General features: G+C 34.0%; 1 protein-coding gene across 2 annotated transcripts in view; it reads right to left on the bottom strand.

Moving 5' to 3' along the window:
• The window catches only part of LOC143152172 (uncharacterized), a 450,848-nt gene that overhangs the window by 93,126 nt on the left and 336,038 nt on the right, over window positions 1–21,684 (bottom strand). For both annotated transcript variants that reach the window (XM_076322000.1, XM_076322001.1), the window contains exon 3: window positions 1,098–1,242. In XM_076322000.1, the coding sequence (XP_076178115.1) occupies window positions 1,098–1,242 (145 nt within the window). The remainder of the gene's footprint in view (window positions 1–1,097; window positions 1,243–21,684) is intronic.

Here is a 21,684-nt window from a genome sequence, read left to right as displayed (position 1 = left end):
GTCAAACTTATTCTGTTCCTTCAACATTTATACCTACGTCACACATGGCACCAAAATAAAAATATAATGTTGTATTGAAAAGAATATTTCGTCGACTTGAGATCGATCTTCAGTATTCAAGAGAAAATCTTTTATTTTGCGTTATTAGATTCTAAGTAAATGATAAAAAAAATCTTGTTTCGTTTCCTCCGGATCACTTATCATTTAGAACTCGTTGCAAACACTGTACGTTTGCTTTGAATAGTGAATATTTCTGGACACCCTGTATAGTATACTTAGAATGCAAGACGAATAAATATGCAAAATTTTAAAAAGCAATTATGAATATTTCAGCAAACTGTTCATAAAAGAATGTCTTTTACAGTATTGCGAAGTGGAAAACTCTCTTAAAAAGATATACGATACGACTCAAAAGTATTTGAATTTCCAAAGTGGTGGCACAACCTGAAAGAAAACGAGTCTACTATCTAAATTAATAAAAAATACAGTGACATTTTTCGCACGAAATTTCATTTCCGAATAAATCGGTATTGAAGATTCGCCGAGTACCCATACACTTATTTATGTACATTTCTACTATCGCTGCAATTCTTGTATCGAACAGTATTTCTTTTTTATCAATGTAAAAATGATTAGAAATGCCTCTCTTTTTTCTTCTCCGTGTAATTATACCTTCGCGAGAGTCTTTCGGGATATTTTTTATTCTCAAGTACTCGACTACAAGTATAATTTTCTCTTTCAACTGCCAAAGACTTTATATATAAGAATATATACGAACGCAAAGACTGTATTCCTTCGGTATTCGAATAAAATTTAATACTCGTTGTCCTGAACAGATTAAATACTTTCGATCCTGTATATTCCAAAATGTTCTTTCAACCAATTTCTCGAGATGTACAAATAATTTCGCAAGGCTTGTAACTTATACCTCGACGAGTACTCGCAAATGCGTACATGTAAATGCACACACTGTTCGGGACAATTTGAAGAAGGGTTGTACTAATGTCAGAAGTTTCGCGCGGATCTGATACAAGCGAATAAGGTAGAACGCGGGGTACAAAGAACCGAGGAATTATCACAAGGACGAGAGTACTCACTAGGATCCTTGACTGCGGTGATAACGAGACGGAAGCCGTTTGCGTTAGTGCCCCAGGAGTCGGTGATGTATTTCAGTGTCACAAAGTTCGTGCGGGTATAAATCGCACCCACGGTCTGTTTCGTGTTCCTGCAGGACAGGTCCGCCTGGAAAACAAAAGAAACGGCACTCGTTGGATGCGAGGGTAACACGGAGAGTGTTCCTGTCGGGCGGTTCGGAGACTACCGAACTGTGCCATCTGAGTAATAAACTATCTTGTACCTCGGTGTATCTGCACGAACCGTGTAAACAATAACAATGAGAATTACCACGGGTCGATCTATGGAGACTAAATGGTAGGGTTCAAGACAGTGATATCTTTAATAGTCGATTTTGGCTCTCTGGTTAATATACGCATATACCGATAAATAATCAAATTTTCCTTCTATAAATACCCTTCGTCCGAATCACTGTTTAGGTTCTTCGACTCGAGTTCAGATCGACTCGAGCAGTAACACTCATACTGTCTCCATTTTGTATATTTTGAATCTTTTATAAATTACGTCTTGAGCCAGCATACTAACCTCAATAGAAACTTGCAACTTGTTTCTGGTAAATTATAATGTAATTATAATGTTGAATTTTTAATATATATATAAAATTGCAGTGGATAAAAATGTAACGATGACAAATTTAAAGTTATCTTAAGTACATAACACGCAAACAAGCAGCAATTATTTAAAAAAAAAGTCCAAAGAAACGGATATAAAACAATCTTAAAACGAATTACGTATTTACAATCAATAATACGATAGTTTTTAATAAACATATAATATATAGCGCGCCTTAATCTATTCTTAATACATAAGAAGGAAACTTGAAGAAAACTTTATGTAAACAGAATTTCTTAAAGCAGCTCGTAAAGTTTAATCTACATTTAAAGCGTCAGAACAGAATTTCTTAAAGCGTTTCATAAACTAAGCTTTACAAAGTAAGAGGATAAGTACGCAGTTTCCAGCCGTAACTTTCAACTTAAGTTAAAGCAACGCGGCAAGGCTCATTATTGCCCAACACGAAATGCTAACGAACTTTCAGCTTTAGGCAAACTTCAAATTGCAAAATTGCAAAATCCTCCATTGTACAAAGAATATCATTCTGAGGACACTTTCATTCTAACCCTTCGATGTTATTGTAAATGTTGCTGAAAATTGGACCGATCCGTCATGCGTAGAAACGACGAAAAATTTCTTCCTGGTAATAAAACTTAAGTTTACGTTTTTACAAATAATAAATACACCCGCAAGCTCGCTGTTGTGGATACGAGAACAAAAAATATGTGTCTATTTTCTTTCTAACTTGCTAGAAAACAAGATGTACTGTTAGTTACGCGAGTCTATTATTTGAAACTGATGAAAATAATCTCGAGAATAATTACGACAAAGGAACACAACTACAAAGGAAATGTTAATCGAATCTGTCCGTGCGAACACGTTACAATTTATCCTACGACTGTTTGAACGATAACCGTTTTGGCGCTGTCAAAAAATGACTGGATCGTACGATAAATCGTTACGTGTATGGTCGAAACGATCGTACAACTAATCGATACGACTATCATTGTAATTCGTTGTACGCCTAATCGTACAATAAGTCGCGAAGCGTGTGGTTCCTGTTGTACCTGGTTTAGTAGTTAGGCAAAAGTCGAAATCCAATAATCATCGATGACACGCCTCGTATATTTCGTTACGTTGCGTGAATTATGCAGCACAAGTAAATATTTCAATGCAACGAAGAAGATCTAAAGTCGCGACGTTTATTATAAATAATCACATGCTCGACCCAACTAACTTGTTCTCCGTTTTGGTTTTTCAATTCATGAGCTTCGTCTCGACTTTTCTATTTATAGATTGAAACTGATATTATTTATCACTCTTTTCCTTCTCGAAGTATTTAAAAGTTACAGAAGAAAGTATTTGTTAATATTACCGTAGATAACGAACAATCGATTTATGAATATAATTTGATATTTTGTAATCGTTCAAGAATGTTTTCCGTATTACTTTTATTCTACAGATACACACACACACGCAAACAATAATTTGCATAATAATGTACTTATACATAATGAAAATCCTTTGTCTAGCTTTTCGATCCAATCGAAATATTTCAAAAATGTTACAAGTTTATAAATTTACATTGTATTTATAGTAACATTCATTGACGTATAATATAACATTCTATAACGATATTTAAATGATCGATGATAATATATTTCATTTAACTCAAAAGTTTCCAAATATATGTCAAAATATATGTTACCACAATTTCTACAAAACTAAACCCAATTGATACATTTTCACAAATGTAAAAATAGAGCGAAAAATAACCACCAATAATTAATATTCTATTCGATAATTCTAAATATATAAACATACGGCTATAATGGGAGGAAAAGTGTTAAGGAGAAAAGACTCGTATCAAGATATTCTCGCAATTGATACACGGAACGATTTGAAAACATTCAACCTATGTATTCGCACAAGAAAAAAAAAATTCCTGCGAACTATTACATAATCTCGAAGAGTTTACTGCACGGACTGCCAGCTCATCGATTAATTAACAAAACGAAGAATTATCCTGGCACGTTGATCTCATTTGTTTGCCGCAAGACGTAATCCGCCCAACACTTGTTGCATCTTACGACTTAACGAGGAAACCCGGAAACAGACGGCGCGGAAGTGAAAAACGGTGAAAAAAAAAAGGGGGGGAGGAGAGATCGTTAGGGACGGTCATCGATCGTTCTCGATTCGTTTGCTTCCGGGCCGTTGTTCCCGCGGCTTCGTTATCACGAAATATTGTACCGGCCGTCGCACAATAACTGTCTTCTTTCTGCCCCAATTAGCGCGAGTAAGCGCTTAAATACGGATAATCCATATTTAATTATGCCCTGTCGTTCCCAGCCTGAAACAACGACGGCCACCGCCGCTACGCGTCGCGTAAACCGAAATAATTAAAATCCGCGCGCCTGCACACGTATGTTCGAAATGGTTTCACGCGACGTTAAAATTCAAGCGCGCGACCCGCGCTGTCATACTGACCACGATGAAACGGATTTTCGCAGATAAAGTGATTTTAATTTGAGAATGCTAAACAGCCACGGCCGCGATACTTGTTCCGAATATCGTTAACGGATTAATGATAGCGTATTGTGTCCGAAACACGTTTATTACACGGAGCTTTTTACTTTTTCACCCGCAAGGATCAAAACTATCGGAACAAAAGAAATTTAGACACTTTTTAAACGAGAAACACGTTTCAGGATACTTTGAACACGACTGCGTCTAAACTGGTAAATAGAAATACGTGTACACCTAGTCAAGTTTCACATTCTCGTTTCAATATTTGGTAATTTGAAAAATGATTTATCGAATCTGAAAAAGAATTAAATTCTACATAAAAGAAGTTGTACAATCAGTATTCTCTAATAAAAGAAGAACTAAACGATATCTTATTTATTGCATACATAAATCACATTTTTCTGTTGGAAAAATTATAAAGTTTTCTTTATAATCTAAAAGCTAATTTAATAATTTTTTTAAAACTTTGTTTAGTTCTCAGAAACAGATAATTTAACAATATTTTGTGTCCTTTCTGGAGAAATCTATCGAATAGATCAATTTCATATTTCACATCTACGGTATGCACGAGAGTTAATTGCGTCTGTAATTATGACAATTTTTATTCGTTCAGAGGCCATTTCCAGTATATGAAACAAATATACGTATTCTTTTCACACTTGAGCAAATGGCTCTCGAATGAATAAGACTCACCATAATTTCAGACGCAATCTCCTTACTCGCGTACCATACATTTCCTTATTATTAAACATCGTAGGAATTTTTTCAAGTATAAATAATTGATTTTGTTGAGATCGTTAGGCTCGATGTATAAGCAAAATTTGTCTTCATTGTTCACACGATACTTTTCACTCTGACCACTAGACAATAACAAACTTAAATATATAGAGTGGCAGACGTTATACATACTTACGAACATGAAAATAATTACATTTCCACTGTCTTTTTTACGTTATAAATTTTTTATAATTTAGTTCACTTTATTTCTTATATGTTCGAAGTATACATAATTGTTCTCTTTTGTACCATTTATAAATATACATAACTCCCTTAATATAGGCAGTAGGTAACACTGTCTTAACTTTGCGATATTGTCACGGACACCTACTTACGAGCACTATTAAAGTTCGTGCATACGGCACTTGTTTTAAATATTCTAAGCTCGCAGTCAGTTTCTGTTAGATTGTCCATACGTTTAAACACTGTATACGCCATAATTGAAACAATAATCACGAGTTTGGGTAAAGATATAACTTCAGAACAACGATGAAGTGCAGCTTCTCAGAAATCAAAGATTAACATATCGAAACATTTCCCAATAATTAGGCATATCTTTTGGGGTTTGTCATAAAGCTATGCAACGCATTCGTATTTGGAAAACTGCAGAAAATATTCTCCGTAAGCCAAAAGCTCGTAAAACCGACAGTCGAAGGGATCGTTCGATTCATCGATTTTCGGAAGCAAATCGTTTTAAGGCTGCTGTTGAAATTCGTAACGGAATATTACCACATTTGAGCAACGAAATCGTAAGAATGGTACAACGTCGTTTACGTGAATTTAATCTAATAGGTAGAGTGTGGTCAAAAGTTGTATTTACAGACAAAAGCAAGTTCAATCGCCTAGGATTTGATGGCAAAATTTATGCGAGACGCTGTATTGGTAAGGAATTTAAAACAAAATATATTAGCCAACCATTAAAATAGTGATCCATAGTCCTTTGAGGTTGCATGACCATTGATGGTCCTATCCATCGTATTAAAGGAACGATGAATCGTTTTATTTATCTAAGCATTGTTAAAAACACTAATTTTCATTCTTAAAAATAATATTGTGTTATCCAAGATATATTGTTCGTAAGTGAATGTCCATAAGACGAAACATAAAAACGACTTTTAATTACTGTTATTTTGTTTAAAGTTTACGTTAATTAAAAACTTAATACTTTCCCGAAACTTCCTGATGACCCATCCTACATACATATGTATATTATTAAAAAACTGCAATGAAAATTTATTTATATTATAATATCGCTAATAATAGAATCTACAGTTAAGAAGTGTTCGTAAGTATACATATGTCCGCCACTGTATATGTATATGTAAATTTTTGTAAGTTTCAACATCCTAAAAAAAATGGACTTTTCGGTATCACAAATGAAACATAACGATCTAACCTCGCTTTGAAGCATGTATATTTCTGAAAGTCTTATTTTCCGAACATTTCAACAATACGTTAGAAATAATGATTTCGATTGAACACAAAACCTGAAATTCGATTCCGGCGCTACGGATTTTTATGGCACTCAGTAAAAAATACATTCCGCAAATTAGAGAATTATTCGTCTTCCTTTTTATACAACGGTTTTTAAAGGCAACATATCAAAAAGTCACAAAGACAAAGACAATTACGCGCGCGTTAATTGTTCAAAAGGGTGCAACGATGTATATATATATTGATGGTGTATTTCGCGTGTAAAATATTACCGTGTTATACAACCGCGTCAATGATTCCGAATTTCCGTGTACGAGTAAATATTAACTGTGCTCCGTATAGCGAATAATTGCAATATTCCTGTTACCGTTGCCTACCGATAAAAATCCTGTTAGTATTAGCATTGCTTCGCCGTCACGTATGCATTCTATACTTCAATGCGTCTCCCGTTATTCGCTATTAATACGGAAAGCAATAAAAATATTGCCACGAGTGTCCCGGCACAAAATTGCTACAAAAAACCGGTTCGTTTTATGAATTGCATCGACACTTTCACGGACCACGCTGTAACAGAGGGAATCAGGATTTTCTATAGGATTGTCTCAACAAGTGTCTGTAATTATTCGATCGGTTGAATTACGTGCTGAAATATGAACAACTTTGATCCGACAATATCCAAATATTCGGAAAAATTTGGTTAACCTCGCACCGAATGTGCTACTGCGTAAATTAACGCACGAGTCACGCGCGAGCATAATTTTATACAACTAGTAAGCATTTAACGAGTGAAATAACACTTGTAAGTACCGTAAGGTCTCACTTTAAGGATAGTATTCTAACTCATAAAATACTAATAAAATACATATCTCTTATTTTTATTCGCTTTACACGTCTGCGTAATTGTATAAAAATAGGGGGAGTAAGGAAAGGACAGTATTTTTATTTGTTTCTTGTAAGTAATTAGAGTAAATTTAACAATCAATGGCAGCAAGTTTTTCAGTTGTTGCATATATCTTCCTTGATATTGTATATAAAGTCGTAAATAATTTTGGCTGTCGATACGAATTGGAATAAAAGAGAATAAAAAGGAACACGAACGAATATGCCACGTTTCGGTACATCACTTTAAGACTACTTCGATGAAATAGATAGAATGTGATTTGAGTTTGCTATGTGTAAGATTTTATTTAACCGTTTATTTATTAAAGATGGTGCAGAAAAAGTCTTTTTAACTTTATTATGTAAACTTGAATTCTGTTTCAGATTTATTCGAAATTTTTTTTTTAATTTTTACAAATGACGAATATATGTCGAATAAATTAAAAAACTACAAAATATAACCAGGATTATCTATAGAATGATTTTGTTTAAAATTTGATCAGATCTTGAGACGAGATCATGAAACTTAAATATAAACTTAAATATAGAGTTCCAAAATCCATTTGACCGGTTAGACGCAATCGTGTTAAAAAACATATACGTATATGTACTGTTCAGTATTGGTAAATTAACAATCGTGACGGCACAGGGGCGAAAGGAGTAAGTTGATCGTTTCACCTATTCGCATAGGTGAAAGCCTGGATTAACAGATGCGATCGATTCGACCAATAACGAAAATTTGTGATATCTAATTCCATGTTTGTGTTCTACTAGGCCGATTCACATTGTTACGACCAATTGGACCCGCATTTCTTCAGACTGCCATCTTACCAGCGATGAACTATACATATGTACGTAAGGTACTCGCGCGAGATTGCGTCTGGAGGTATGGCAGATTCTAGTCGTTCATGGACTCATCTCAGGCACGAAAAGGATGTGTGTATATATGTCGCGTACACACCTTGGAATATAGCCCCAGAACGTGTAGGATTCCCTATAATTCTCCTCATACGTGTACTATACGTACGCTCGATCGAACAAAATTTTTCTTCTTTAATCATGCTGGAAGAAAGATCAAATCATTTTGATTCTCTGCACACATTGGTACGTTTCACGATCAGTTCTCGCAGCGAAGATAATATTATATGTAGCTGTTAAGTTGACAGCTGGAAGGAATCTGTTTTCGTTTGATTGTTTCTAATTAATACAACGGTGTGGAATAATCTACCATTCAATATGCAGAAATAATTTCAATTAGTTTTTAACATTGTTTTTGTCAGGCTTAAATGCCACGGATACATAAGAGATTTACAAACAAGGCAGAATTGTGTCGTGAAAACTTCTTAAAAGTCGTAGAGGTACATAATTAGAAAAAAGAAAGTAACAAAATTTATAATTACAATAATAAAATTTGTTATTAATTTAACAATGTTTTTCATCCTTCATAAAGAGAAATCGTGGCCAAGATTTAGTCAAAATAACTGTTTTTAGTTTTAAATATTCAATTTTGTTACAACGTAAATTTATGCTTTATCGGCCATACTGATACAAATTAGACACTTCGAGTGATCATTCGCTATCGAAGAACCAATAAATGTTTCATTTTCTGTAAAAAAAATTGTTTCAAAATTTCTTGTGATTTCTTCCTTACAGATCGGAAAGCTAACAAACGAAGTTCACCGATAATGAAACATCACGAGGATATGATTTTTCGACACGTTTCGTTGTAATTGTATCTACGTACACATTGCAGGTGCGTGCGTGCTACTCCCGAGAGTAAAATTATCGTAGTCGACCAACAAGGTCGTATTTTCCCGCGGTTAATATCGCAATGCAGCGATTTAAAGTACCGGTAAGATTTACGCGTTTCTGTAGCACTGTTTAATATTGAATCTAGGAGCAATTACTTTCTGTACGTGTTCCCACCGCCCCCGTCCCCTTCTAATCGGAGGAGGCTAAGCGTAAATTTAATCGCAAAACAAAGACTACGGTGTTGTGCGCGAATAATTCCAGCGACTGCAATGAATGTCCACGAGGCGAACAAAAAGTACAACGCACAGAGATAATCGTGCAAACGGGTAGAATGTTCCACGTACGCTGCGATCGTAAAACTTTTAGCAAATCGTCCGCAACTTTTTTGTCTGCCTCTTCTTTTCCTCTTGTTGTCCACTGCACGGCACCGTTTACAATGAAACTGCCGAGAGCTTTGCAACTAACTAGGTACGACTTGAATCAAATTCACTAATGGAAGAAAATCGAAAAACATTGCACACACGTGCTCCCTACCTTTTTCGTTTCGCAAGTACCGGTTTATTTACGCCGTTTATGGAAATTTACGGTTGACAAGCTTTTTAGTAAAGTAATGTAATGCTTGTTTAGTTACACATTGGATTTATTCTCTTTGTGCAGTTTTCTGTCGAGGCTGGTATCTGGGATCCCAGTGTAAATTTGGAGTAAAAAGTGACGCGGATAATTTTTTTAATCGATTCCATTTTATGGCTGTCACGATCGAACGTTTAGGAATTTACAGCAATTTTTATTTTTAAACAACCGTATTTACACCGTATTCAAGTAACGAAATTATCATCGCCGTTGTTTATATTTATACAAAGCGAGTGACTATCGAATTGCGGGTACCTACAAAGATTAAAATTTGTATATTTATAGTATGATGAAAATCAGTTTGCATATTTCGTTCGCAGATGAGAATATAGTTAAGAAAATCTTGCACCCTGTTGTCGTATTTGGTTTATAGTATATATAATCATACTTTTTGTGTACTTTGAAGGTACAGAAAAAGAATCATAAAAGACAGTTAACGAAGATAGATAAGGACAAAAAGAAGACTTCTTTGAATTTTTTATCAATGAAACACGATCTTGATTAACCCAAATGTATTTATACAATTTGTCTCACAAAAGTCTGTCGCTGATACTTTTGTAAATATAATTTTTTTCGTAAAAAACTTGACACAAATCGAGTACACGTATAAAACATTAATTCGCTCTTAGTTTAATGGCGAATCCAATCTCCTCCATCAACAGTAATAGCTTGACATCTCCTTGGCATGCTTTTTAAGTTTTTACAAATTTTTCTGCGTACGATACGGGTCTCCATATTTGATGAATCCGGTCTATTAGGATTCTCAATTTTATATTTATAGTTTTATATAGATTGGAATGACCAATCCAATACAGTGATGCCGTTTGCCGCTTTTCATTCTCTCTAGATGTGACTTCTGTGTTTCGGATCGTTATCTTCTTACAAAACCCATGTGTTTTCGGTTCGAGTGAACCAACGTTTCACCGATGTAAGAACTCCCCTTTGATATAGTTTTAACATTTTCTGCGAATTCAGATTATCTGTGAAAATACACCAAGGTCCAAACTACACTTTTAACAATTGTTTTACACTTCTTAGTATAACTGATTTTCCATAAACAAACCAGACGTGTCTAATAGAACACCATGTCTAAAAAGAAGACTCATCACGATGGATATTCTAGTGGACCCACGCCAAACGACTTTCGATATGTTTTTTCGAAAGTAATAGTTTGGATATTATACTTCGTCAGTTGACACCATGTTCTTCCGACCGACATTTCAAAGTCATAATAATAAGGGGGAGCACCGGATGTTTTGATGTCTTCGGTTCCCGGTGTCCCCCATAACGTGCAAGGATGGTCACCGTGGGGGTTTCAGTGGGTGGGTCCCCACCCGATGACTCTGAGTACGGAGAATCCCACACTCCCCCCTCAAGGGGTCGAGGGGGTCTTTCGAAGATTTTCCCTATGAAAAAAAAATCATAATAACGCTCACAACTTTTCTTGCCAAAAATGCTTTTTCCTCTCGCAACGAAAATATTGAATTTTTAGCAAAAAGCCCGAGGATCACTTTATTCTCTTCGGTACTGATAGTTCGCTTTAAATCAGGCTTTAAACCATCCTTGTACATATCTATAGCCTTCCGTTGACTTGAAGTCTCGCGGGACGGCACAGGGGCAAAGAGAAGTTGGACTGCCCATCCTCACCTAAACCGCACGTTTTGAAACTTAGCCACGCACTCCGGCATAGTAGGAATAGATTTCGATTGAGTTCCGGTCTCAATATATATATAAATACAAAGCTTAGTTACTATGAACTACTGAGGTTTCCTTTATGCTTATATTTAATGCATAGATCGTCTGTTTTATCACGTAAGAGTTATTTAATATAAAAAAGAATGCCGCGTGTTTCTCGTTATCTCTCTCTAGCTCGTTACCTTTTGTGTCAGTCGGTCCACATGTGACTGTAACTGCCGCGACGAATAGCGGACTAGAGTTAAATGAATACTTGAGAATTGGTGTACCCCTTCCACATTTCTCGCATTCCTGCCACGGGACTTCGAGTCAGCGGTAAAGAATACCCACTTCTTAACGAACTGTGGTGACTTGTGCAAGTACTATGCAATACTTGCAAAATTCGTTTTTGACCCTTTTGAGTGACCACCTAGGAAAATCGACTTAAACCGTTTGCGTACACAGCACTCATCTCGGAAAGATCTGTTCTCGAATTAGAAACAAATCTGATCTCTCTGATAGAAACAAATCTGAAAGAAGCTTAGACAACGTGTATTTGAGAAGACCGTCTATGTTTAGATTATCAGTGTCCACTTCAATGGGTGTCAAATTTCGAAGATATTGCCAACACGTTCTTATGGGACAGACTGTATCTAAGCTCCGATGTACGAAAGAAAGAGGTAGGATTATAAACATATTAAATGAACGTTACAAAACACATTGTACAAAATTAAATTTTTAGTCATCCTTGTGTTGCAATAAACTGCTACCTACATACGTATTTACACTTAGTTTTTGTAATTTTTGATGTTCGTTTACGTCTTATTTTCACTTCTTTTTTTTTTATCTCAGAATAATATATTCTACCAATTTATGAAAAAAGATACGTTTTTGGGAGGATTTCGTAAAATTCATTGAACCGTTGAAGGATTAATTGTAGTCACTTGAAGTTCGAAGGTAACCTAATGCGAAGCTTGTTTGCGGTTACATTATTTCTCTCACTTTGGGTGTATTCCATTTTCGTGTCACTTTCAAGTGAACTGGTGGACTCGACTTTATTATTCGAAAATGAGAATTTGTCTGTTAAAGTGTATACATCGTGTATTTAGTAATTTATAATAGACAAAAAAGTAATTCGATGATATTTTCTGATATGTAAATATTAGAGGAGAATAGTAAAAGTAATGTATTATCTGAATTATATCTTTCTAAAAAACAACACTCGGGAATTATTCATACTTTTTTTTCGCTCGGACTATTTTACTACATCGTAAAATTAAAATTAATTTTCGTTAAACTGTAGTTAACGAATCGAGATAAATTACAATTAAACGATTAAAGTAAACAGTCTCGATAATATTTCTTATTTTCCTTTAATATTTAAACTTTAAAGTATGTTACTAACTTGCGTCGAGCATTTTCAACTAAACTAATTTTTCGCGTTGGAATATATCTCACTGGTAAAGTATTCCTCAAATTGAATTTATTTTTAAGCTGAAAACTTCCTAGGGAATGTATCACGACGAAGTAATCTAGAAAGTTTCATAAAAACTCTAATTTTATTTTGTCGTGGGTGATGCATATTTTCCGTTAAGAAATCAGTAGTTCTTGAAGATTTTAAGTCGAGATTATTACATAATTACACTGGATGACTAGATATGATAAAATTTAACGAGCCGCATACATGTATGATTACTGAAAAATATAAGAAAAGATATACTTACGGAGTATCGTTATAAATTTACGCGACGCGTATCAAATTATTAACAGAAAATTTGTGCAACTCGAGTAGCCGACAAGTGGAGTTCTGATATTCTTAAATTTATATTTTCTTTAACAGGAAGCTTCACGACCACCCCAGAAGCAGTTGCTAATTACGAAAGTAATTAACGCTCACTATCTCTGATTCAGAGTACCCGAGAGCTACAATATTAGTAGAACTATTGCGAAGTCCCATAAAATAAACCCATACATGTGCTCACGTGTAGATATTACACTGATATTACGAAATGGGCTATAACAATTACGTATTAAATATTTATCGTATTTTAAATTTATGCACCACCATAATAATAAAGTCTACAGACAGGGGCGTAAAAACTGTTATAGCTTTACTAAAAGAAACCAGCACGTTATAAATTTCAACACGAAAGAAACCAATAGGTAGTGTTAAATCGTAAATTACTGAAATCACTACTGTCAAGAAGAATTTCTTGTTAGATTAAGGTATATGCATAATATAATTACCTTTATTACGTGAACTTAAATAATTCGTAATGCAAAATAATCTACAAAATAGAAAAGGATCATTGTCGATCAGATCGTATAATAATTTTAGAATATACTTTAACGTACAGAAAAATTGAATCGATTGGAAATTACAATTAATTATTAGTAATAATTTATTAGAAAACCTAGGCATATTTGAATGCTTTAAATTACACGGCAAAAGAAAGGATATTAAAAAATATCGTTGATATTATTTATAGTAATACATAGTATAATTTTTTACAGCTCATCTCGAGTACAACGATAACTATGACACGCGCATTAAATGTTCACATTTACGAACACTGTAAATATATTATAAAACTTAGTAGCTATATTGTTAATTCTACAAGGTATTGTAATCGTTTCTGAAACACAATACATATATCTTATATTTATTTAGGGGGTCATGGAAGAAACACATATGCGTTAAGTTCACTATAGATCGTGAATTAGATTGTTAATTATCGCGAGAAAAACATTTTATTAACATATTTGTACAACAATTTATAAAAATTTACGAGGATAATTTAACAGTGCATTTTTTTTTGTTTTTGTAAAATAGTAACTTATTTCGAGATATTATCTTTGTTAATGTGTTTTCTCATAATTACAATTATACGGAGAAAAAAATGATTAGTAATTTATTATTATTAAACTTATGATAGTATATGTATATTATCATTGTATTACTTTATAACTATATTATTATATTTTACGAAATACCACATTAATTACTTACATAATACTTTTATTAATTTGTAGAACATTTCATCGAATTATTTACTAGGAAGAATAAATACCGACAATTTAAACGAAAAGTGTGCGTGACAGGTGTCAAATATAAACAATTAAACGACAAATCCATAATTTACAATTATAAGTTATAACCAAACGAAATGGAAAAGGTTAATACAAAGTAAAGTTTGAGTTATACGTGGTTAGAACAAGGTACGAAAAATAATTATTTTTATTCTCATATATGTATGTAAATCTGTCTAAATTTTCCTATCATTTTAAACATACTACCCTAAAACCATATTTAAGTGATAAATTTATAGTTACCTTCGTCTATAGTTATCACGATTAGAAGTATCCTCTAACATGAATATCGATTATCAATTTACAGCGTATTAAGGCTTTCAGTTCGATATTCCGGAAATGCTTATCGAGTAGTGCTGTAAATTACGCGCATTAAATTTCACCGAAATCGATAAGCTTAATTTCATCGCTGTAACCGCGTTATTATAGTTACGAGAGCGTGGGTTTATATCGTCCACCTCGTTCATCAAATCACACGAAACGATGCGAAAACGTCGTTACACGTTGTTTTCGCATCGTTACAACCCTGTTACAAATTGCGTCGTTCGTACGGTTGACTGTAACAAACGCGGTCGCGGCAAAACTTAAAATTATTGCTGCCCGTTTGCCCACGGAAAATATGCAACCGGCGCTGTACGTATCTCGAATTTATCGCTTTCAATCCTGGAAGGTTTTATACCGTTTGGAACGTTCCTGGATCCTCGCGCAAATCCTCCGCGAAGTAATTTAAAACTGATTCTATAGGAAAAGCTCTACAAATGAATCAACAATACGTTTCAATTTCTCAAAAATGTACATGAAAAATCGTTTTCGATGCGAACATTGTGTTCCCAGCGCCATGAATGTTGTACTCTTTACCGAATTTTTTACCTGAATTTTGTGCAATTTTTCGCTGGCCAATTTGGATCGCAGATTAAATAAATGAAATTCTTGCTAGCACCGATGTATTTAAACAGTTGGGTATTCGTTTTCTTTTTTTTTTCCTTTCGAGACAAATGATACGCGATGTTCCCTCTATTTTTCTATAAATGTACAGCGTCTAGAATAGACGTATTAAATATTACATCGAAATTTGAAACACAAACGAAATTACAGCGCCTTTAAAGTAGATACGCGTAGAATCCCTCTACTAGTTTCTTAGGTTATTACTTTTTTATAATTATGGTACTAACGTATAAATAATATTTTATATTTCTTAACGTGGAATATCTAAAAACTATCGGTAAAATATATTATATTATTGACACACCAATGATCTATAAGTTTTTTACCTAGTTTCCAATACTAATAAGTAACTTTCGTCAGAAACTGCTTAATCGATCTTTGGCGTCGCCATGTTTATCCAATTTCTATAAATTCCAATTTTATGCAAACCTGAACGTTAGGGCCAGGAAAATCTACCCTACCGTGCAATTAGGAAATTTAGGTGGTATGTTAGAAGGAAGCTTGTATTTTCCATGTACATCAGCATTCTTTCGTATATATTAAGAAAAATATTACTCGAAGGAAGTACTTTTCAAAGATTCCAACTTAACCAGACCCATTAGCTCGCAAGCAAGATGTTAATCGAAATAGAATTTTTATCCATTTTCCAAAGTTTGTCACTCCGTCTACTTCAGTTCTGTATGGTTATGCTTCCAGCACCTTGTCCGAAATTTTCGTATATGTAGAAAGAGTCACCGAAGGCAATATTCAATGCCACCGTCCGATTGACACCAACGTCATCTTTTCTTCCGTCGCTAATCGATCGAAATCAAGTGGATTCGCTGTGCAAGCATTTCCAATTGGCCGCAGAACTATCGTCACGATTCTGCGCGATTAAACGTGGCTACTGGCGCTGTTGGTAAACGTAGGTTAGCTCAATTTGCAATTGCATTATTGCAAACCGATCGTTGCGTAGTGCAGACTCGAGTTGCAGTCACGTTGTACTTGATCTAAACGGTCTATTTGCAGGGCGCAAACTGTACATTCCGTTGTATAAGGGCTACGCCCATGGACGGCCGGTGGTTTAATAATGTGACCGCATTTGGACCGCATGTCATTGCACCGGCACCTGTCAACTACCGTGTCGCGCGTCATCGATCATACGAAACGAAGCATTAAGCACGCGCGTCCACATTTATCGAACTCGGTCCGAAATCTTCGAGGAGCTGGGACATCGAGGGACGATGAACCGCGATCCTCGTTGTCATTCAAATTTGGGGACCCGTTGGACTTCCACGTTCACTAATTGCGTACTTTGCGAATGTAATATCCGCTCAAGGTGAGAACGACGATTCGCAAAGAGAAACGAGTATAGAGGGTATTGCAAAATACGTGGACGTTACTTCAGAGATAAATTTCACCCGCTAAAATAAGAAAAAGGTTCATATAAATATAATATATACCCGATTCGACCTTGTTTCTCAGTTACTGTAGCTTTTATTGTTTTTATCCAATAATTCTAACAATAAATTGAATTTTTTCTTTAATCGTTTGTAAGTAATGCTTCTTGTCACGTGTACGATTAGCAAATAAGAAGAATACCTTGTACTTTGGAACGAATTATAATAAGACCTGCGAAGTGTCCATTTTGAACAACTTTTGTGAAGATACGTAGTTGAATAACTGACGTAACATAAAAACACTTGTATTTCGGAAACAAGATCGTACTGAACGTATGTTCGTATAAACTTTTTTCTTATTTTAGCGTACTAAAATCGCTTCTAAAGTTATACCTATATGTTTCGAAACACTCTGTATAGAATGCGATCAAAATGTGGGCACTTGAGCTCTTTCGACAAAATAAATTATAGTTCCTGTTACGCAAATCTTTAAAATTTATAAAAGCGAATGAATTAAAATTTTCCTAAAATTTCAAAGGAATTTTTTCCCCTATTTTTAACTTTTATCGGTAGTTAATCGAAGATAAGTTTTGAAATAGCTCTTGTGTTAATGGTAGGCATTATGCTTGTTTAGCTGTCGATGTGCTACCGAATAATCGAGTGCACGAGGAGTCTGTCTAGACCTCGACCGTGAAATTTTTTTTTCGAGTTATCCGTTTCAAATTTTGTACACATGTACATATGCTTTGACAAACCATAAGAATTCTTTCACGTATAAACGAGTCATTTTGTCGAAATCACATCGTCAAGCACAGCATGTAAAACGTTTGTCTATACCAATTGTTTCCAAATTTTGTGGAAGGTGATTCCCCCTCCCACAAAACAATTATTAAACCCGAGATAAGTAACAGAGCTAAAATGATATAAGAAAAGTATCATTCTTACAGTCCCGAAATTTCGATAATGAATACATTAATAGAAAAGTATATCATATTTAAATTATGTAGGGTGCTATCGAGAGTACGTGCGTGTGTGAGAGAAAGAGCGTGGAAGCAAACGGAAGTACGGGCGACCTTACGCGGAAGTCGTATCGAACAAAGAAGAACCAGGCGATGGGACTGTGAAGTTTTCCGGCTACGGTGACATAACGCAGACCCATCGTCTGGTCAGCGTCTTAGCGACCACTTGAGAGAACTAGCGCATCCGGTCTGTGTCTCTTGTATCCTCCACGACGACCCTGGCCTTGTGACTTAGGTCACGTAGGCCCAGAAACCTAGAGTATAAGAAAGGACATCGCCCCGAATGGGAGAGTTTTTTTTTGTAGCCAGCGTAGTCGTTATTGTCTCGTGTGTTTCTATTTCAACGTTTTATTTCTATCAATACACGTATGTTCTAACACTCTATTCCTTTTCGTTTCACAATTATATCCCACAGTTATCTATATTTTTCTACGTGAAAAATTTTCTTCCTTCCCTACTCTCCGCCTTTAAATTTAAAAATCCCTCACCGGTATGACAAACATTGGGCTACACGGTTGGTACAATAATCGACTGAAATTAATTTAGAAATCACAATTTACAATGCTGCCGATAACAATGCGACTTGTTGGACACTAGAGTCTTTGTTATCCTGAGTGCTTAATTTAGGTCGGAACATATATCGTGCTGGTTACGTCAAAATACGGGTTTCGTAGTTTAGTTTTAGCTACCGATTACGTAAAAATTAAGTATAAATGTCGACCTATCTATGAATCTTTTCCTAAATAACAAGGAATTTTTAACAAATGGTACAAGACTATATTTGAAAAAAGAAAGTTTTAATCCTGTACACGTGAGGTATTTAGGCTTACTCTTGTAGGATGTAACGCTTAAGTTGTGTTTTCTATACGATGATCCTGAAAATGTTTCACATTTTTTAAATACAGGCTTGGAGAGATTTATATACATCATAAAATTATTATAGATCCCCTATCTCATACATAATCACACCTATTGTTCGATTCATTTTACCGACCCTATCGTACTTCCTACGTAATAACGTATCCTATTTTTTTTTTTTTAATACTTAGTTTTCTATTTTCTCTACTTATCTTAAACTTTTTATTATTTTCTTATTTTTTTCATTATGTATAATTTCTCTAATTGTACATTAGTGTTCATTTTCTCCATTACATGTTGTTTTAAATACTTTTATAATCGCATATTGTATATTTTATCTCATCTTCACTTAATCAATATTTCTTCCATTCTTTTATATACCACATCCTTTAGCCACTAATTCTTGTTCTTCGTTTCTAACAATTTTTCTTATTTCCAAATACTCCGTTAGATTTTCTACACTATAAGATTTATAAAACCTATTATATCTCTTCGAATTTTCTTATGTTATATTTGTTGCTAGATTTTCAAATCTCTACCTAAACCTTTCTTCTTTTAAATTCTTCAAACACTGTTGACTGAAACAATTTCTTTACAAATAATGCTTCCCATCCTTAATACTTTTTGCCCTGCTTAAATTCTGTTCCCTTTCTTTCAAGTACTGTTTTTTTAAGCATAAGGTAGATATAATATTTTAGTAAAATTGAGAAAATTATAACAGACGATGTATCCTACAGGATATCAATTTAGATTTCAGAGAAAACTTTATCTATTAAAACCTTCCAGTGTTCACCATTGAGTGTCAATAACTTTGTATCTCAATTCGGTAAATGATCAATCAAAGTTATCAATGGCATTAAAAAATACATAAATATAAACGTGAGTATATACTTTTACAAAAAGAATTATTTGTTACTTAGAATTCATTACATAATAATTTCCCATCAATTTCTTAAGAATGAAAATTTAATTCTTGCTATGAGCCTTTAAAAAATTATCAGAAACTAGAGTTTCCAAAAGTAGGTATGAAATTGAACAAAAACGCAAGTTTTTTAAATATCGATTAAAGTTTTTTATTCGCAAAATGATATAAAATTTATGCCAACGACGAATGGTAATATAAAATTAAGAAACTATATTGAACAGAATTATAGGTAAAAGATAAAGGAAACAACAATCGGTTGAATGAAATCACTCTCAAATCCTCGGCAAGCCGATTAAGTATTGCGTTTTAAATTCAATAATTAATCACATCGACGAATATAAACTTTATTCATGCCAATATTTTTCGATATTCCCGCTGTCGCAGGATAGTGCAGCATTTAACGCTGAACTTCAAGGATATTCACGACGATGAAACAATTTATGCCAAGCACGAAACAGCAGAATATAGGCCATTTCCGGGACGTGCCTTAGATAAGAGTTTTACTAGAGAAAACTTGAAGTCACGCCAACATGACGGTCTCTGTTAAAATTGGACATCGACAACAATGTTTGCCACCGTAGAGCTACTCGGAACTGCTCGAAGTAAACTTTTTATTACGCGCAATGAATATTTACAAAGCAAAGGAATGCGATTTTCATCAAACATCGGTACATTTTGATAAAAATGCAATACGAAGGAAAATCCTAACAGAAATCGAACGATGAAAAAGAGAGTTTCCTTAAGTAAAGAATTGTAAAAAGAAGAATAAGATTAATATTAATTACTGACCTTGTAAGATGTTCTTCGTGAATGAACAACTTTTATGATTTTGAGAAGAGATTTAAACGCCATTAGTTTTTCAATACATGAGGGTTTTCAAGGTTATTCTGAGGTTAACTTTTTATTATTATGAATCTATATTTTTCATTTTGGAATCCTATTTTACGTAAAAATGTGTATAACGTCTATTTGAAAAATTCTTTGCGTCCTTGTTAAACATTATTGCGTTTTGATTCATCATAAATAAAAATCATTTTAATTTTTTCCGCGATTGTTAAATATTACATATTTAACTGACAATAAAGTAAGTAGTGTGGTTAACGATACAATATCTCCTAGACTAGTATCGTTTTCATTTATGATTCACGCTTTCAGTAACCGTGTTTATGTACAAGTGAGTAGGTTTCCGTGAAGTCAAAACAAGCGCGAAATGCGATAATTATTTTGTAGATGTTTCTCCAAATACCTTAAAAACTAGAGTTTTTACAAAAAAAAACGTTTCAAACAAAAGTTATGCGTATTTTTACGTAGACTAGGATTCCAAAATAGAAAATACAGGTTTATGATTAAAAGAAAAAGAAATAAGTTGACCTCGAAACGGCCGCACATTAAAAACACATAATACTATTTGTATCCCCTTTAAAAATAGTAAAAGACATGTACATCCTCTTTAAATTAAGTTGTATACGATATATTTCATTGTATCAGTATAGAACTACGGACAAAGAGTGTAATGAAAATCGAATATTCGAAAAAATATTGTATGTTTTAACATGTAATAGAAATGTGTTTTCAATAGTTCTAAATAATATAAAACGAAATATAAAAAGCTTTAACAAAATAAAAAAATCTAAAGAAATATTCAAATAGTATTTTATATACGATTATTGTATACTCTTTAATTTATTATGGAAATTGAATTATCATATAATGTATACATAATTGTTTTACTATAGAATTATGTATAAATGTCTAACGTCCATAAGTGGTTTAATTTTTCGCTTATTAAAAAAATTTAACTAAGACGGTAATTAATAGATTATATCGTAAGTAGACGTAAACACGATTCGGTTGCTTCTCGGTTGAAATTAAATGCTGCACACGCGATAGCTAGATGTCGCCAACCCCTTTAACCGCTTTGAAGCATCCTTTGACTACTTTTCCGTGGTTTAATCTGCCGTACAAGGATCTTTCGAGTATTTCGCGAGCAAATTAAATTTTCCATATTCGGCGGCTTGCTTTACAGCTGTCACTGTGAGTGCTTCCGTCGTGAGATTAATTTTTCAAATTGAAAGCTGCCAGCGGAAACTGAACGAAAGCAGGTCGAAAA

The sequence above is a fragment of the Ptiloglossa arizonensis genome, chromosome 10 (assembly GCF_051014685.1).
Source record: "Ptiloglossa arizonensis isolate GNS036 chromosome 10, iyPtiAriz1_principal, whole genome shotgun sequence".
In the NCBI taxonomy this organism is placed as follows: Eukaryota; Metazoa; Arthropoda; class Insecta; order Hymenoptera; family Colletidae; genus Ptiloglossa; species Ptiloglossa arizonensis.
This window is presented reverse-complemented; position numbering and strand designations above follow the sequence as displayed.